Genomic DNA, 18334 nt, shown 5'->3' on the forward strand with positions numbered 1-18334 from the left:
AAAAAGCTTTAGTATTGCTCTGTGCTTTCCTCTGAAATTCAAACCATTCTACTTCAGCAGATAGTGCTTATTAAAGAAAGCACAATGCAGAACACAGAGCCTGGGAGTAGATATAACATGAATAGCTATGAGTCAGGTGTCAGAAAGATGGAGGGCAACTTTTAAAGGAAGAGGGGCAGCCCATTTCATCAGTGGATAATGTTGATTATCAAACAAAGAAGCAAGCAAAGTTATTGGCATTAATGTTATTGTCAGGAAATTTTAACCAATTATATTTGGAAAAAATTTGTTTTTGCTTTTTTTCTCTAAATTTAGATGCTAAATATTGCTGGCTAAACTAGAAGTCACCTCACATTATTCATAAACCATAATTGTGTAGTGGAGGAAAAATTACAGCCTTATTAATATTCCTTAAGGTCTTCCATATCTCTGTGGTTATACGCTGCTTCAGCCTGTTTTATGGCCTCATTGTGAAGCTTTATAGTTCCTATTTCTCATGTCTGTGTGCTCATTTGTATTTTGCTACCTTACATTTTTGTAAGGTATCATTATCAATACTATAAGTGGTATTTACCAACATTAACAGTAGCATCACCAAAATTGTCAAATAAATGTTATCATCCCAATTTGAAGTTGCTGGAACAGTCAGTTCTAGTTCTACCAGTTTATGTGCTACTGCTTGTGACAACTGAAATAAGAGTATTCAAAACAGTGAGAAGAATGATTTGTTAGGGGCTAGGTGACATCTGTTCTACAGTTATGCTTACAATATTTGTTGAGTTTCCATTCAGTTCCTAACTTTGGCTTTAATCAGCAGGATTTTCATAATTGAGAATGTGACCTATTGAACTTATGTGGGGAAAACTGGGTATTATCGTGTATTGTCATAATCTATACACTGACACTTTGACTTATCAGAAATACATAAGAGCTCTTTCATGGAAATAAAAGCCTGTTTATACAATCCATTTTCTTTCTTTAGTTTAGGCATCCTTTGTAATTATATTGAATTATTATTGCACTATAATTCATGATCCTGTCAGACTTTCTATGCCTTTTTGTTCCATGACTTTTTGTTTATTTTAATAATAGATTGCAACTCCTTTTGGGAAACACAGCTGTGACTGTCAAGAAAAAAATTCATATTTGGGATCCACTAAAAATGCTTGATTCTAGTTCTTGGTAATTGCTCATCTTTGTTGTTTTAAAACAATTTTATTTTATATATTTTTATATTTAGATTTAAAATGCTTTCCTTAAAACTTGCCTCAGTTTACTATTTATATTTTGTTTTTGTTGTTAATTTTAAAGCATGTACTATAGAATAATAGAATTTACTGTAGAATAATATTAGACATATTTGTCCCATTTTTTATTTCACATATCTTAGTAGATTTTACATCTTAGATGTAAAATCATAAACATTAAACTGATTTCATATTTATTTTTCTCATGTTATTCATCTTCAGGGTTTGCACTCTGTTGTTGGCTGAATAATGGCCCCCTAAAGATGTTCATGTCATAATCACCAGTAATCACAATTCTTATATGAAATTTCTAATCTCACTAGAGGCTAAATTTTATATCCTTTTCAAACCTGTGGATATGCTGTTTTATATGTTAAAAAGGACATTTCAGATGTGATTAAATTAAATATTTGGAGATCGGGGGAGAGTATCCCAGTTTCTTCAAGTGAACCAGTGTAATTGCTAGAGTTCCTTTTTTTTTTTATTTTTTTTATTTTTTATTTTTTTATTTTATTTTTATTTTTTATTATACTTTAAGTTTTAGGGTACATGTGCACATTGTGCAGGTTAGTTACATATGTATACATGTGCCATGCTGGTGCGCTGCACCCACTAACTCGTCATCTAGCATTAGGTATATCTCCCAATGCTATCCCTCCCCCCTCCCCCCTCCCCACCACAGTCCCCAGAGTATGATATTCCCCTTCCTGTGTCCATGTGATCTCATTGTTCAATTCCCACCTATGAGTGAGAATATGCGGTGTTTGGTTTTTTGTTCTTGTGATAGTTTACTGAGAATGATGGTTTCCAATTTCATCCATGTCCCTACAAAGGATATGAACTCATCATTTTTTATGGCTGCATAGTATTCCATGGTGTATATGTGCCACATTTTCTTAATCCAGTCTATCATTGTTGGACATTTGGGTTGGTTCCAAGTCTTTGCTATTGTGAATAATGCCGCAATAAACATACGTGTGCATGTGTCTTTATAGCAGCATGATTTATAGTCCTTTGGGTATATACCCAGTAATGGGATGGCTGGGTCAAATGGTATTTCTAGTTCTAGATCCCTGAGGAATCGCCACACTGACTTCCACAATGGTTGAACTAGTTTACAGTCCCACCAACAGTGTAAAAGTGTTCCTATTTCTCCACATCCTCTCCAGCACCTGTTGTTTCCTGACTTTTTAATGATCACCATTCTAACTGGGGTGAGATGATATCTCATAGTGGTTTTGATTTGCATTTCTCTGATGGCCAGTGATGATGAGCATTTTTTCATGTGTTTTTTGGCTGCATAAATGTCTTCTTTTGAGAAGTGCCTGTTCATGAATTGGAAAAAACTACTTCAAAGTTCATATGGAACCAAAAGAGAGCCCGCATCGCCAAGTCAATCCTAAGCCAAAAGAACAAAGCTGGAGGCATCACACTACCTGACTTCAAACTATACTACAAGGCTACAGTAACCAAAACAGCATGGTACTGGTACCAAAACAGAAATATAGATCAATGGAACAGAACAGAGCCCTCAGAAATAACGCCGCTTACCTACAACTATCTGATCTTTGACAAACCTGAGAAAAACAAGCAATGGGGAAAGGATTCCCTATTTAATAAATGGTGCTGGGAAAACTGGCTAGCCATATGTAGAAAACTGAAACTGGATCCCTTCCTTACACCTTATACAAAAATCAATTCAAGATGGATTAAAGATTTAAACGTTAGACCTAAAACCATAAAAACCCTAGAAGAAAACCTAGGCATTACCATTCAGGACATAGGCATGGGCAAGGACTTCATGTCCAAAACACCAAAAGCAATGGCAACAAAAGCCAAAATTGACAAATGGGATCTAATTAAACTAAAGAGCTTCTGCACAGCAAAAGAAACTACCATCAGAGTGAATAGGCAACCTACAACATGGGAGAAAATTTTCGCAACCTACTCATCTGACAAAGGGCTAATATCCAGAATCTACAGTGAACTCAAACAAATTTACAAGAAAAAAACAAACAACCCCATCAAAAAGTGGGCGAAGGACATGAACAGGCACTTCTCAATAGAGTTCTTATAAGACAGAGACAGCAAGATCAGGGTCAGTGGTAGTAGCTGTGATGCAGGAAGCATGAAGCCGTAGTTATGCAAGGAAGGAACCATGACTCAAGGAATGCAGGTGACCTCTAGGAGCTGAAGAAGCCAAAGGAAACAGGTTCATTCCTCAGAGGCTTCAAAGGAACCAGCCCCTCAGACAGAACAATTGACTTCAGCTCAGTGAACATGATTTTGGTCTTCTAAGCTACAGAACTGTAAGATACTAAATTTGTGGTGCTTGAAGCCACTATTTTTGGTAATTTTGTTACAGTGGCAATTGGAAACTAGTACATATGCTGATGAGCATTTGTTAGTATTTTTTTTTCCTTCTGAATTCTGCTGGAGGTTTATCTGATTGCATGTAACTTCCTCCCAAGTCCAGCTGAAGGATTATCTGATCATAACATAACTTTTTCCATATATGAAAATGCCAGACTAATCAGTTGTATTTTATTGAGTAATTACTTAAACCTCTCACTCATTAAGGTTAATTCTATTAAGGATGTAATTCTTAAATATCTATATATATGTTTTTAGTAGTTAAAATATACTTTATTCCTTTATGTCAAAGTTACCTTTTTTTAGTGTATGTACATGAAACTGAACAATTTGTTATGGATACTTTCCTCATTACCTTTTTTCTTCAAGTTACATTATTTGGAAGCATTGGTGATTAAATTTCACAAGTAAGAGTACTGTATTAGGCATTGTGGAAGGATGAAAAATGTCCAAGTTTTGTTTTCTCTTTCCAGTAATTTGATTATTGTTATTAATGGATATGAAAAAAATTAATGGTGTGAATAATGCTACACAACTTCCTGAACTGAACTGTCAATATGATACAGAAGGCATTTCCTCATTCCTGTATTTAATAGAAGTGTATTGGATGCTTTTTATACTCAGCCTCAGCAGGTTTCTATTCTTTATGGGGTTTCCAGCCTAGTGTGGCACCATAGCACCACCTAGCAGGCTCTCCTAATAGAAATGGACTATGAGCGTAGATCTAGAAAAATTAATTATCCATAAGGTTTTATTGAACAATCTTTAATTAAAAACCTTGAAAAATGGTATATTGAGAAAAATCACTACTATATAACCTAAGCGCTTTTACAGGCATTCGGGTAACTTGCAATTCTTATATGGAATTTTAACCTGACTTGAGGCTAAATTTTAAATCCTTTTCAAACCAGGCTTTTAATAGCCCTATTGACAGAACTTTAATTATAATGCTGCCAGATGCTATAAGAGCTGATCTCTTTTATTTATTTGAATGCTAATTTTTGCCATAATGCAAAGAAAACAAATGAATTAAAGATTACATATGTGAGCTATTCTAACAACATTACAAAATATAAAGTTCTTAATATTAAAATATCATTTATGAAACTTAACCGATTATAGTGTCTTGTTGTGAAATGTTTTATTGCCTTGAAGAAATAGTTTAATTTGGGTGTTAATTGGTTCTAAAAGTTTTTGGAGACCATCCATTTTTTCAGATAATGATTAATAGTGTGTTATTTGGAATGAACAATGAATAGTATTTGTCACCAGTGCTTTAAAAGCAATTAAGTAATTTCCCACTCATAAAAGAGGTCTGTTTCTGATGGGAATTTGTTTCTTGCAAAATAAATGATAGAGCTATAATTACTGTGATTGAATAATTGAAAATGAAAATAAATAGGTTTCAAAGATGGTTGTCTTAATATAAAGCATTTGAAATGCCAATAACTAGTAATTATTTGAAAATACTCATAAAACACTAACCAAAACATGTAACTAATGAGCTTTTATCTTTTAATGAATGTTCAACACAAACTATTAACTTAAATTGTAAAAATTTGAAATATTCTTAAAAGATGCATAAGCTTGCTGGAACTTGTGTGGAATCATAATATTATATGGCCTCATAACTAATAGAAAAGAATCTTTGAAGCACTTTCATAATGAAATAAGACATGATAATCAGGATGATACATTGAATGAACCAGTGAAGTAGGCAATTTCCAGTTTTGGTGATGCTCATTGGAATACGACTCTGATGGAATTCTATTTAAAAAAAATAATTGGGGTAGAGACCCATTTGAGCTTTTTTTTGTGGTGTATTGAGGTGACAATGGTGCAGCTTAAAGCAAGAAGAGTTTAGGAGATGCTAAAAAATGTATGTTAGCACTGTGTTGAGATTTGAGATCTAGAGCTGAATGACTGTTCAAAGTAATTGTAGGTAGATCGTCTCAGTACAGAGAAACCCAAATATGTTACACTATATGCAGAATTTTTTGAAGCAAAAAAGCATATTAAGCACTCTACAAGCATTAAAAAGGAATAACAACAACATGAAGGATATTTCCTAATAAAATGAAAAAGTTTTTTAGCACCTAATATCTCCAGGTGCAGTTCATGTACTTTGCATATAACATCTCACTGAATTCTTCCTAAAACTCTATGTTGTAAGTGTATGATTATTATCCCTATCTTATATAGAAGGGAACTTTGTCTTCCATTCACTCCTTAATCCCCTGCAATTTTGTTTTTGATACACCACTGTATCAAAAATGTTTTTGCTACAATCTTCAGTGGCTTCCTCATTTGCTGAAAGTAGTCAGTGTTTTTGTTTGTTTGTTTGTTTTTGTACTTGACCTTCTGTGGCACTTACTGCTGTTGACCATCACAAAGCTTTTGTTCTTTTGGTTTGGTGAAATCACATTCTTAGGATTTTTTTCTTTTTCAGTCTTCTAGCCAGCCCTTTAAGTGCTTACCCTCCCAGTTATTTTTGTGTTTCTTGTTTTTGTTTTTGTTCTGTATTCCTGCTCTAAGTAATACTTTTGAACAAACCTATTCTTAGTCTTGATTTTTTTTGGTAATGTTTTGAAGGTTCATGCATGTTGTAACATGTGTCAGAATTTCATTCCTTTTTTATGGCCAAATAATATTCCATTGTGTGTGACTGTACATACCAAATTTTGGTTATTTGTTTATCTGTTAATGGACATGGGTTATTTTCACCTTTTGGCTACTATAAATAATGTTGCTATGAACATGGGTGTACAAGTGTATCTGTTGGAGGGTCTGCTTTCAATTTTGGGGGGTATATACCTAGGATTGGAATTGCTGAATCATATATAAATTCTGTGTTTAGCTCTTTGAGGAAAATATATAATTTTTAAAAGTTTAAGACATACTTATAGTGAAGACATATCAGTGATTTATTTGATGTACTAATAAGGGAACCAACAGCATAGTGAAGCTGATCCAAGGAAGAATTCAAGAGACTGCAGTGAAAGAAATAATGCTGAAATTAGATTGTTAAATTTAATACAAAACTTGTTAATGTTATACAGTACAGAGATGTATAGGCATAGTCTTGGAGAATTTTTTTTCTACAAGACAGAAATCATTAGTAACATCAATTTTTAAAAGTTATCTAATTTTACAGTCATAACCCTAATCAATTGAAAGTAGCAATTGAAAGTTACATTGTCCTGGAGAATCACAGGCATTAAGGTGGGCTTGTTAGACATTGTTTTAGTGTGATATTGAAAGAACAAACAATATGTTTGCCTTATCTTAAAATTTTGGATGTTTTTTCTTAACCTTGTATTTCTTGACTTTGATTTTGTTTATGGTATTTTTTGCATTCACTTTTTAAGAGTAGACTCAATGTAGACATTATTGTAGCTTTATTCATAATTGACAAAAATGTCACTTAGTAAATGAATGGATAAACACACCAAATTGGTACATTTGTTATCAAACATAATTAGATGTTATCCTCCAAAGTTTATCTTTTATATTAGGTTTCATTCCTAGTTTAGAACGTTCTATGGGTTTTGTCAAATGTATAATGATATATATTCACCATTATAGTATCATACAGAAGAGTTTCACTGCCCTAAAAATCATCTGTGCTTTGCCTCTTTATCCCTTTCTCCTCTCTAAATTCTGGAGCCACTGATCTTTTTACTGTCTCCATAGGTTTGCCTTTTCCAGAATGTCAGATAATTGGAATCGTACATTATGCAGCCTTTTCAGATTGGCTTCTTTCACTTAATGATATGCATTTAATGTTTCACCATATCTTCTCATGGCTTGATTGTTCAGTTCTTTTTAACACTGAATAATATTCCATTGTCTGAATGTACCATAGTTTACTTACCCATTTATCTACCGAATGACATTTTCATCAATTATGAATAGAACTACAATAAACATCCAAGTGAAGGGTTTTGTGCTGACATGTTTTCAGCTCCTTTGGGCGAATACCAAGGAGTGTGGTTGCTGGATCATATGGTAAAAGTATGTTTCGTTTTGTAAGAAACCACTGTCTCCAAAGTGGCTGAACAGTTTTTCATTTTTATCGACAATGAATGAGTTTTTTCCACTTCTTCCACATCCTTGCATTCGTTATTGTCAGTGTTCTGGATTTTGGCCATTCAAATAGGTGTGTAGTGGTATCTGATTGTTGTTTTAATTTGCATTTCCCTGATGTCAAAGGATGTTGAACATCTTTTCATATGCTTATTTGTCATCTGTATATATTCTTTGGGGTAGTATCTGTTCAGATCTTTTGGACATTTTTTAATTGAGTTGTTTGTTTTCTGATGGTTGAGTTTCAAGAGTTCTTTGTATATATCTTGGCCTTGATTTTAACTCCTACCTTTCCACTGTCTCTTGCTTGACCCCTGAATTATTTGGGCCATTTTCTCTATCTTGATATTTAATCATTCTTATTATGATTGATTATATTGTATTGTTGATGAAACTGATTAAGAAGTGGTATCTTTTTGCCTCTGTCTTTTTTTTGCTTTTCCCACATGTCACCCACCACCTGTCAAAGTTTTTACTCTTTGGGAACCCCACCAGCTTTAAGTTCTACAGCCTTTCCTGATCGCTGGTGTCTGACGTGATCATTTATTCTCTCAACAAGTATTGCTTTGTTCTTACATCCCTTAGGGTCTTTACCAATTGTTTCATGACTTGTTTAATCATCACTTCCTGAGGATATGGACCCCATGTTCTTATCCCTCTCAGATAGCTCAGACCTTAGAACATGGGAAGTCTTTATTAATGAGTAACTGTTGAATTAATGAACAAACAAAGGAATGAATGATTGTTTAACAGAGTCCGGCAAAATCAATTTTTAAATAAGCCTCTTTAATCACTGAATTTAATCTGGACCATAATAACAAGTAGTCCACACAACAAGTTTGCCATGTTACTTCAGTATCTCTAGCCAGTGAAATCTGAATAATAGTCTGAAAATCTCAGATTTGTTTTCTAGTACCATTTTGTGTTGATCTCTGTATGGCTAGCACCTAATATAGTGCTTGATTTTTAGTACATACAAAAAATGCCTTCTAAAAGCTTTTGAAGAATTAGTAAAATGTTAGCTTTAATAATGTTTAGCAGCCAACTAAAACTTCTAGGTAACATCTTTACAACAATAGAAAAGGAATGCTGTCAATAGTAATGTATGCATATTCAAAATGGTGATAATAGACATAATGATAATAATGTTAATAATACATATAATAAAAGTAATAAACTTTTGTGAGTACTCACTTGGGGCCAGGTTTCATGCTTTCAGTAGAGTATCTCCTTTAATTCTTAGAGTAACTGTGGACTAATTTTACTGACAAGGAATTTGAGGCTCAGAGAAGTTAAATAACTTGACTTAAACCCATATAGCAAATTATTTAGCACAGAATTTAGACCCAGATTTCTCTAACTACAGGTCTCAGTATAGGTATCAATTCATTAGTTAGCTTAAACTGATCTTCAGAGTCAAAATTAGATGTCCATTGTGAACTGGTTTTTGTTTTATGTTTACATAGCCTTTTTCAAGTTATGTTTGACTGATGTTCAATATCACTTATAGTTATTTTTTTAAAAGCAAGGGGAGCTCACAGCTTTATCCTTGCTAACCAGACCATGAAAATTAATATATCATTAATAAATAATTTTTGAATGAATGAACTAACTAGTAAATTACCTAGGGATTTAGATGGAATTTAAATAAATGTTTTCTGAAAGTCTATGATCTAATCTGCAGCTGGATTCCCAAGGATGCAAAATGGGAAGAAAATGAAGGAAAGCTGCTTCTGCTGATTAAAATGCTTAAACTTAATATACTGATAAAAAATACAAATGTATTCTTGGGTTGTGTAGAAGCATTCATAAGATTTCAAAAAGGATTTAGGATAGTAAACTTCACATGGAGAAACACTATTAAAATTCTTAAAGAAATTTAAAAACAAAGCTATTTTTTGGTATGTAATTTTAGATTAGTTAACCATACCATTTTGAAAATAGGTAGAACATGGAATTATGCTTCCAAAACATGTGTGCATGTATGGAAATTTTAAGGGGAATATTGTATAATACAGGCTTAATTTATGAACTTTCACCCCAAAATATAGAATGACTTCTTTTTTAGTTATGCAAAACATGTTGAAGTTAAATACTAGCATTTCTTTAATTTCTGTCAGATAATACTGTGAATATTATTATAAAATACTGATATAAAATCTTCAGAAATTAATTACTGAGCAGCCAACCAGTATACATTCCAAAAGATATTTGTTTTGGTCTGGATAAAGAATACTAATGAGTGGCTGAGTATGGTGGCTCATGTCTATAATCCTAGTACTTTGTGAGACCAAGGAGGGAAGTTTGCTTGAGCCCAGGCTTTCGAGACCAGCCAGGCCAACATAATGTGATATCATCTCTATACAATTTTTTTTTAATTACCCAGGAGATTGAGGCTGCAGTGAGCTGTGATAGTTTCACTGCCCTCCAACCTGGGCAACAGAGCAAACCCTGTCTCAAAAAATAAAAATAAAAATCTAAAGTAAATAAATAAAGAATACCTATAAGATTTTAATACTTATATCCCTATACATATATGTAATATTCTATCAAAAGGAGATGAACTAATATTAGGATGAAATAAAGCATTCTAACTCTGGAAGCCACATTGGCAATGTTTCTTGGCAGCAACACCCAAATAATACTGAAATGCTCTTGTCAAGAATAAAGCAATATCTCAACTGTTATTTTATTTTCTATCCATCCCTATTTCAGAAAGAGTTGAGGTATATGATAAGAAAAATACAATGAAATAATTGAGAAAGAACTGAATGTGTAGGAGACATACAATGGTAATTGCACCAGGATATGAGAGATAAATTGTTAATGCAATTGGTAGTAGAGTTAATGTTTAGCTTCCCAGCTACAAGACTAAAAGAAAAACACAATTAAGTCTTATTTTCCAGTCATATGAAGCATATGAAAGCATCAGGAGAGCATTTTGATAGTGTAAACTCTGAGGATTAAATGTGATTTTGTAAAGCACTTAACATTAAGTATACTTAGCACATGGTAAATACCTATATAATGGTATGATAGTAATATATTTCTAACAACTTAAAAATTAAATAAGGAATTCACCCTGTGTATTTTGATATAAGGGTCATTGATCACAATAAAGGGTCACAGCTTTAACAACAAGTATGTAAAATATACCTACACAGCTTCATCTGATTATTTATTATACTGAACCTTAATATCAAATTAAGGACATAATATTTTATCATAATATTATGAATGCTTATTTTAAATATAGCAATTCAAAGTTACAGGGTTTTGGTGATTTACCTTGATAAAACACAGCACCTAAAGGTGGTGATATGGTTTGGCCATGTCCCCACCCAAATGGCATCTTGAATTGTAGCTCCCGTAATTCTCACATGTGGTGGGAGGGACCTGGTGGGAGATAATTGAATCAAGAGGGGAGGTCATTTCCCTGTTGTTCTTATGACAGTGAATAAGCCTCATGAGATCTCATGGTTTTATAAAGGAGAGTTCCCCTGTACGTGCTGTCTTGCCTGCCACCATGTAAATCATGCCTTTGCTCCTCCTTCACCTTCTGTCATGACTGTGAGGCCTCCCATGCCATTTGAACTGTGAGTCAATTAAACCCCTTTCCTTTATAAATTACCCATTCTTAGGTATGTCTTTATTGGTAGCATGAGAACAGACTAATACAGAATGTAATAGAATAATTTTCAGTGTGTATATTTCAAGGAAGATTTTTAGCAAATAATTTGAAATGAATTATATTGAGTGTTCAAAATAACGTTAAGTGGCTATCAGCCACATGCTTTGGCTAAGGTAGTATAATTCATATTTTATTAGAAAATGCTTGAAACTAATGTGTGTTCCCTCTAAAGTAGAGGGCCATGCATGTCTTCCTGCAATGGATAAAAATGTTTGCCCCATTGTATCTGTTGAAAGCGTTCACTCCATGAGATAGATAGGTTTTAGTCTTAGACATTCTTGAATTAATTTTTGTAGGTGTTGCAATAATCATAACATATTAAGTAAGAATCTAAATTTCATTATGAATTTTAATTTTAAGATATGTGTATACTTGGACAAAAAGTTTTGCGGAAGAATGATAGTAATACTTAGTGATTCTCAGGCTTTTATGGTACTACCATCTAATCAACTGTAATAATTGGTGTTTGTGTAAAGGTAAAGGAACTATCAACAAGGTTATGTTCTGATGTTTGAGCTAGCAAGTGCTACAGAATGTCTGCAGAGAGTAATTACATAGAGACAAGTGTCTTTATACTGCTAATGGAGCTCTCCTTTAGTGACACAGTTGTTGTGATCTTGGTTGATGTTGGAAGAACAAAAATATTTGTGCCACTAATCATTGTAACCCTTTTTGTTTTGGGGCCGAATAAGTTCTTAAAAATAGCAATAAACATACACATGTGCACGCATGTACTTTTTCTTCAGGACTATAGAGTTAACATCTTCCTGAGACAAAAATGGAATGACCCCAGGCTGAAGCTCCCCAGTGATTTTAGGGGTTCAGATGCACTGACAGTGGATCCAACAATGTACAAGTGTTTATGGAAACCTGATTTATTTTTTGCAAATGAAAAAAGTGCCAATTTTCATGATGTGACCCAGGAAAACATCCTTCTCTTTATTTTTCGTGATGGAGATGTCCTTGTCAGCATGAGGTACTCTTTTATATTTCATATTTGTGCATTTATATTTTCCTTCTAAAATCAATGGATGACAGAGAAGTATATTAAATTATTTCTAAGACCCATTTCTACTTCCAGGTTATCTATTACTCTTTCATGCCCTTTGGACTTGACATTGTTTCCCATGGATACACAACGTTGCAAGATGCAACTGGAGAGCTGTACGTAAATGAGAACATAATTGATTATGAAAATAAAGTGTTTAAAATGTCTGGGTAATACATTCTACTGACATCTTAGACAACAGTGGTAAAACTAGTGCTTTGATTATAAATAGTCATTAAAATAATTTATTTAGGGAAATTATAGTTACTCTTTTATTAATACTATCTTAACTTGTATTAAGATAAATCATTTTTATACTAGCCTTGTTTCAGTTCATTGATGTAGGTGTATACTTCTAACATTCCAGTTGCCATTGTTATTTGAGTTGGTAATACAGGCAAGGTAAAAGAGAAAATGACGTCCTAATTTCAATAGCATTTCTGATGTTAAAACCAGATTTTCTTAGCAGAAAATTCGGAAAACATTGAAAAATATTCTGTAAATCCAACTGAGCATTCATTCTCTATGAAAGTAAAGAAATGTAAACAACTTTTTTACAAAATTGTATTTTTTATGTTTATTTGATCATATATTTTTCATTTATTAAAAGGTACCCTAGGTGTATTAATTGAAATTATTATTTATCTATACAATGTACTAATTAATTTCCCATGATGCTTATCTTTTGAAAATAAAAGTAGAACATAAACCTCAAAAAAAAAAACAAAACACAAATGCAAGGAATGTTTAGCCTGAATACATGGATCATCTTATAATAAGGTCGTCTATTTCTTCAGAGAGTAAAGAATAATTACCTGGCAAAACATCTTGCATATGTAGTCTAGGTTATATGTCTAAAGTTACTTTGTGGTTGTTTTTTAAATAATGTACCGAAATGGATCCTAAATTTGAGCAATATTTATTTCTTTCTAACTATAAAATGAGATTTTGCACATGTATGTGTTTATATGTTTGCACATGTCTGTTTATGTTTTTGTATGTATTGTATATGAGTGCCTGCATGTCAAGATGTACTTGTAGAAAACTTCCAACAGTGCATTTACATTTTGATCCCATTACTGGATGCACTAAAATATTACTTTCAAAAATACATACACTTTTGAGTTCGATACTAGACTAGTGTATGCTGTAAAATTCTTTAAATTGTAGCCATATACCTAAGCCCAAAATTTGTGTGCTTCAGGGTGCTGAAATGATGCTGTAACTATGTCCCTTTGAGGGATTATTTTATTGGCCTTCTATGGTGATGCAACTCCTTTAGGGAATTTTGCAGTGATCATAATGATGATGATGATTATTTTTTAAAACAGAGTCTTGCTCTGTCACCCAGGCTAGAATACAGTGGTGCGATCTCAGCTCACTGCAACCTCCACCTCGCGGGTTCAAGCAATTCTCCTGCCTCAGCCTCCTGAGTAGCTGGGATCACACGCGTCCACCACCGTGCCTGGCTAATTTATGTTTGTATTTTTAGTAGACATGGGGTTTCACTATATTGGCCAGGCTGGTCTTGAACTCCTGACCTCGTGATCCACCCGCCTTGGCCTCCCGAAGTGCTGGGATTACAGGTGTCGGCCACTGCACCAGGCCGATTTCTTAAAAAAATTTAGATGTTTCAATGATTACATTTCTTTTAAAAATCCCAGGGAGCATATTACATGATTGTAAATGTATACGTTCAGAAAGCTTGCATCACTTATTTATTAGCTTTTTATTGATGACCATTAAAAAATAATTCTGACATAGAGAAATAAGTTATTGTATATGATGCCCTAGGATTTTAAATCTGTGCCGTATGCTTATTATTTAAACTTGTTCTTTCTTTAAGATGAATATCTTTAACTCTTGTACTAGTACTTCCATTAGTGACCATGGGTTTTACCTCTTTACATTTTAAACGACAATTTCATATAAGAAGTTCTTATTTTCTTTCCTTTGCTATGTTTAAGATTTGAATTATGAAAATATTTAAAAAGCATTATTAATTATATTTTAAACTAACATTTATTTGTTTTTGTTTATAGTTGGTTACACAACTGATGATTTACGATTTATCTGGCAGTCAGGAGATCCTGTGCAATTAGAAAAAATTGCCTTGCCTCAATTTGATATCAAAAAGGAAGATATTGAATATGGTAACTGTACAAAATACTATAAAGGCACTGGTAAGTAATATTCTTTAAATAAAACGAAGTTCTATTTCAAAGATACATTTTAATTAATACATAGCCAAGGGGAGAGTAGAAAAGAATTGGCCAAAACTTAAAATTAAATTAGCAAATAGTTTATCTTTACATTCATATGTTTAAGTCTTTCACAGAATTGTATTCACTAGAGTTTTTTGAACTTTTAATTATTAGATAGACATGCTTGCTTTCTCTTTATGTAATTCTCGTGGTGAGAGGTTTTTAATTGTTTATGTTAGTAATGAAAACTCTCTCAGGTAGTGGTTTTCAGATGTTGTCAAGAAATTCTACTTCTGGCAGGATTCCATTTGGGGCTGAACATTTTAGATATAAACAATATAATCCATATATGTTCATCCATTGTCTTTTGGGTAGTTTTTAGATGGTGGTTGGCCCGTATTCTTAATTTTAAAAAGCATTGATCCTTATGCTATGCAGGAAGCAATAAGAATGTGAAATAATTGGACATCAGTAAATATTCCCTGTACAGTCTTCTTGACCTAGGTCACAGAACAGCCAGTTATGAAAATGAAAACAAATTAACCTCATTCACTAAGTTGCATGGAGCTTTTGCAGGAAGTACAGTACTCACTACTCAATACTGTCATAATATGATTAGTGTTCAACCTTTTATTTTCTGCTAGTAGTTCTAGGTTAGTGAGGGTTTTAGATATTGAATATAGTGTTATTTCACTTAGCAATATAAAGAAGATTATTCAATTTTGATTATTATATTAGTAATAATAATCAGTTCAACATGTAAATTATTGCAGAATCCTAATTCTGCCTTTGGAAGTAAATCATAACAAAAATATTCAGAAATAGATATAATTAAAGCTTTATTGCAAAATGCATGTTGACTTGAAATAATAAAATGTATATAGTATAATTGTCTAAAACTGAGAGAGATCAGATGTTTGTAGAATGCTGACAGAACGAGCTAGAATGCTGTCCTCATGATGTCATCAAGGCAACATATAATTTAAAACATTCCTGTTAATATTAAGAGGTGGAGAGAACATTTACATATTTACGATGTTGTGATAAAGACAATGCTAGGCAGCTTGGGGATACAGTTAAACATCTATTGTTGACTTCAAAATACATTAGCAAATGATATAACTTTAATATGTAAGCATTCCTTCTTCTTAAAGCTTATAGTACATTAGGAAAACAGAGATAATAGTCGAATATATTGCTAAATAATTATGGATGTTTTTAAAAGTAAAAAATGGAGAGCTATTAAAAATTTGACCATCAAAGTATTCAATGAAGAAGTCATAGATAGTAAGATATGGAAGTGATCTAATTGATAATTCTGAGCCAGCTCCTTTATTTAACACATAAAATAACTGAAGAGCAGAGTGAATACATTACTTATTAAATTACTTATTACTGGTGACTTATTACTTATTAAATGTCACCAGGCAAATTACTGTCAGCCATGGGACCAAGAGTAGTATTCCATCTCCCATTTGTACTTCAAATTAAGAAGATTATAGTTCTTAGAGATTTTTGAGCCTGTCGTATAAGAACGCGTACTTAGTAGATAGGTTTTTGATCTCTCGCTATACTAGGCATTGTTTTTAGTTCTTTGCAGGAATTATCTAACTTAATCATCCCAACAATTCTATGAATTAAGTACTTTTATTATCCTCATTGTACACATTAGGCTAATGAAATAGACCCTTGCCCAAGGTCATACAGTTACAGTGATGCTGTGGGAGAGGGAGTCTGATACTGTTATACGATTAATACCTGTGGAGTCCTATTATAGTTTGAAAATTGTTACCCACATCCAGATTATATGCTTAACATTTCAAAAAGAGTAGTGTCTAAATTGTTTTGAGAAATTTGAAGGAGACTCTATTGGAATTTTAAATTTCTTAGAGATGAAAATGACACTAGCAATTTTATTTGTAATTTTATGTAATAGCATATGATTATATAATAGCTTTGAAAGTCCTAGGAGTGTTCATTTTTTCACTTTTAAGCTCTACATTAAAAAAAATATCCATTTGGGGACTCAGTAGTGAATAAAAGAAAGGTCCCTGCCCTTTAGAGAGCCATATTTCAATGTGGTAAACAAGTAAACAACGTAAAATATAATTCATTTTAGTTCTTAGAATAAAATTAGGTGTGCTATGGTATTCGGGTATGGAATTTGGGGGATTACTCAAGAGTTATAAGCATTTCTGGGAAATTTTTTGAGTCATAAATAATTCACTGAAATCTCATTAGCTACAGAAAATAACAACAAAACAACTTATGCCTAACAATATTTTTTGGCACTTAGTATGTTTCAGGGACTTGATCAGTACTTTTATGAATTATCATATGAATAGAAGTAAAATATATTTTAATTTTTGGATAATTAGAAATCTAGTTAGAAAAATAAGACATTGAAAATACATGCAATAGTTAACAGCATAGAAAAATGGGAAAGTATAAATATATATATGAGCAATATATAAAAATGATAGCCAATATTTAGTTTGTATAGAAATAATAATGCAGCTTCAACTTTATTAAAATTATGCTTTTTTATGATTATAGAAATAACAAAAGTGGAGAAATATGTGGGAAAGCAAGTATACAAAAATACTCAAATTGGAAGCCTGAGTGAATAATGGAATAAAACTTCACAGGAAATAGAAAGTAAATTGAATTTGCCCAATGAACATTTATATCAATTAGCTGCCCACCTGCCTCTCATAAATGTAACAATACTAGGAAAAGATCAAAAAAAGATCAAGAAATGTTTCTCATAAAATTTTATGGAGCAAATCACTATAATATCCAAGCATGTATTTTACTGCTAAATGCATCCAAGTCTTGTGAAGCTCCCCTAGTGGGTACCTTCATAAAAGGGACACGATGGAAACTTGCTTCAAATCGCAGGACTCATGTTAATGGACTATCATTTAAACATAGTGGGATGGAATGGAAAATTTTATTTTAAACTATGCTACTTTGTAGTAAATCGTTATAATATTTGTGACAACTGAGACTACCTAAAAATATATAATTTGTTGAGAAACATTTCATATGCACTAGGTGAACAGAAAACTAATTTGACTTAGTGATACTATTACAAAGTCATGTACTTCAGAATCAGTTTTAGGAAATATTTTGAGCCTTCTTAATTGTAGCAATTGTACTTATGAAAGATTCTATTTTTGAAATATTACACATGATTGTTAGTTAGAAACATATGTTCTTATTTGTCCAGGCAGAGAGTTAAGGGGAATGGTGGGAAAAGAAAAGAAAGGGAGATTTTTCATTGTTATGTTTTTTACATCCTTTGAAAACCTGTGAATGACTTGATATATTGCCAAATTTTAATTAAATTCAACTGTAAAAAAGAAACACTTGCATTTCTTGTCTTTAATATAATATGGAAGCATTTGGCATAAATAGAATTTGCTTCAGTCGAAAGCAACTATTTTTGTTACATATTAGCTCTACTGTCTGTGTAACCTCTCAGAGGTGGCAATGATTCTAAATCACATTGGGAAAAGAAAAGATTTCTAATCTATTTGTTGAGGATATAAATAACCATTCTTTTATTTCATGTTTATTAAGGTCCTATTCTGTGCAAGTACTGCTGTAGGTGCTATTAAGGAATAAATATGTAGATTATTCTTGTGTTAGATATATGTATATTCTTCCCAATTAGGAAGAC

The 18334-nt window shown here is 32.5% G+C and overlaps 1 protein-coding gene across 4 annotated transcripts in view; it reads left to right on the top strand.

The window, feature by feature from the left end:
• The window catches only part of GLRB (glycine receptor beta), a 97525-nt gene that overhangs the window by 49744 nt on the left and 29447 nt on the right, over positions 1–18334 (top strand). For all 4 annotated transcript variants that reach the window (XM_016952446.4, XM_517504.8, XM_003310540.7 and 1 more), the window contains exons 5-7: positions 12144–12373; positions 12479–12561; positions 14488–14628. In XM_016952446.4, coding sequence (XP_016807935.1) covers positions 12144–12373; positions 12479–12561; positions 14488–14628 — 454 coding nt within the window. The remainder of the gene's footprint in view (positions 1–12143; positions 12374–12478; positions 12562–14487; positions 14629–18334) is intronic.

The sequence above is a fragment of the Pan troglodytes genome, chromosome 3, assembly GCF_028858775.2.
Source record: "Pan troglodytes isolate AG18354 chromosome 3, NHGRI_mPanTro3-v2.0_pri, whole genome shotgun sequence".
Lineage (NCBI taxonomy): Eukaryota > Metazoa > Chordata > Mammalia > Primates > Hominidae > Pan > Pan troglodytes.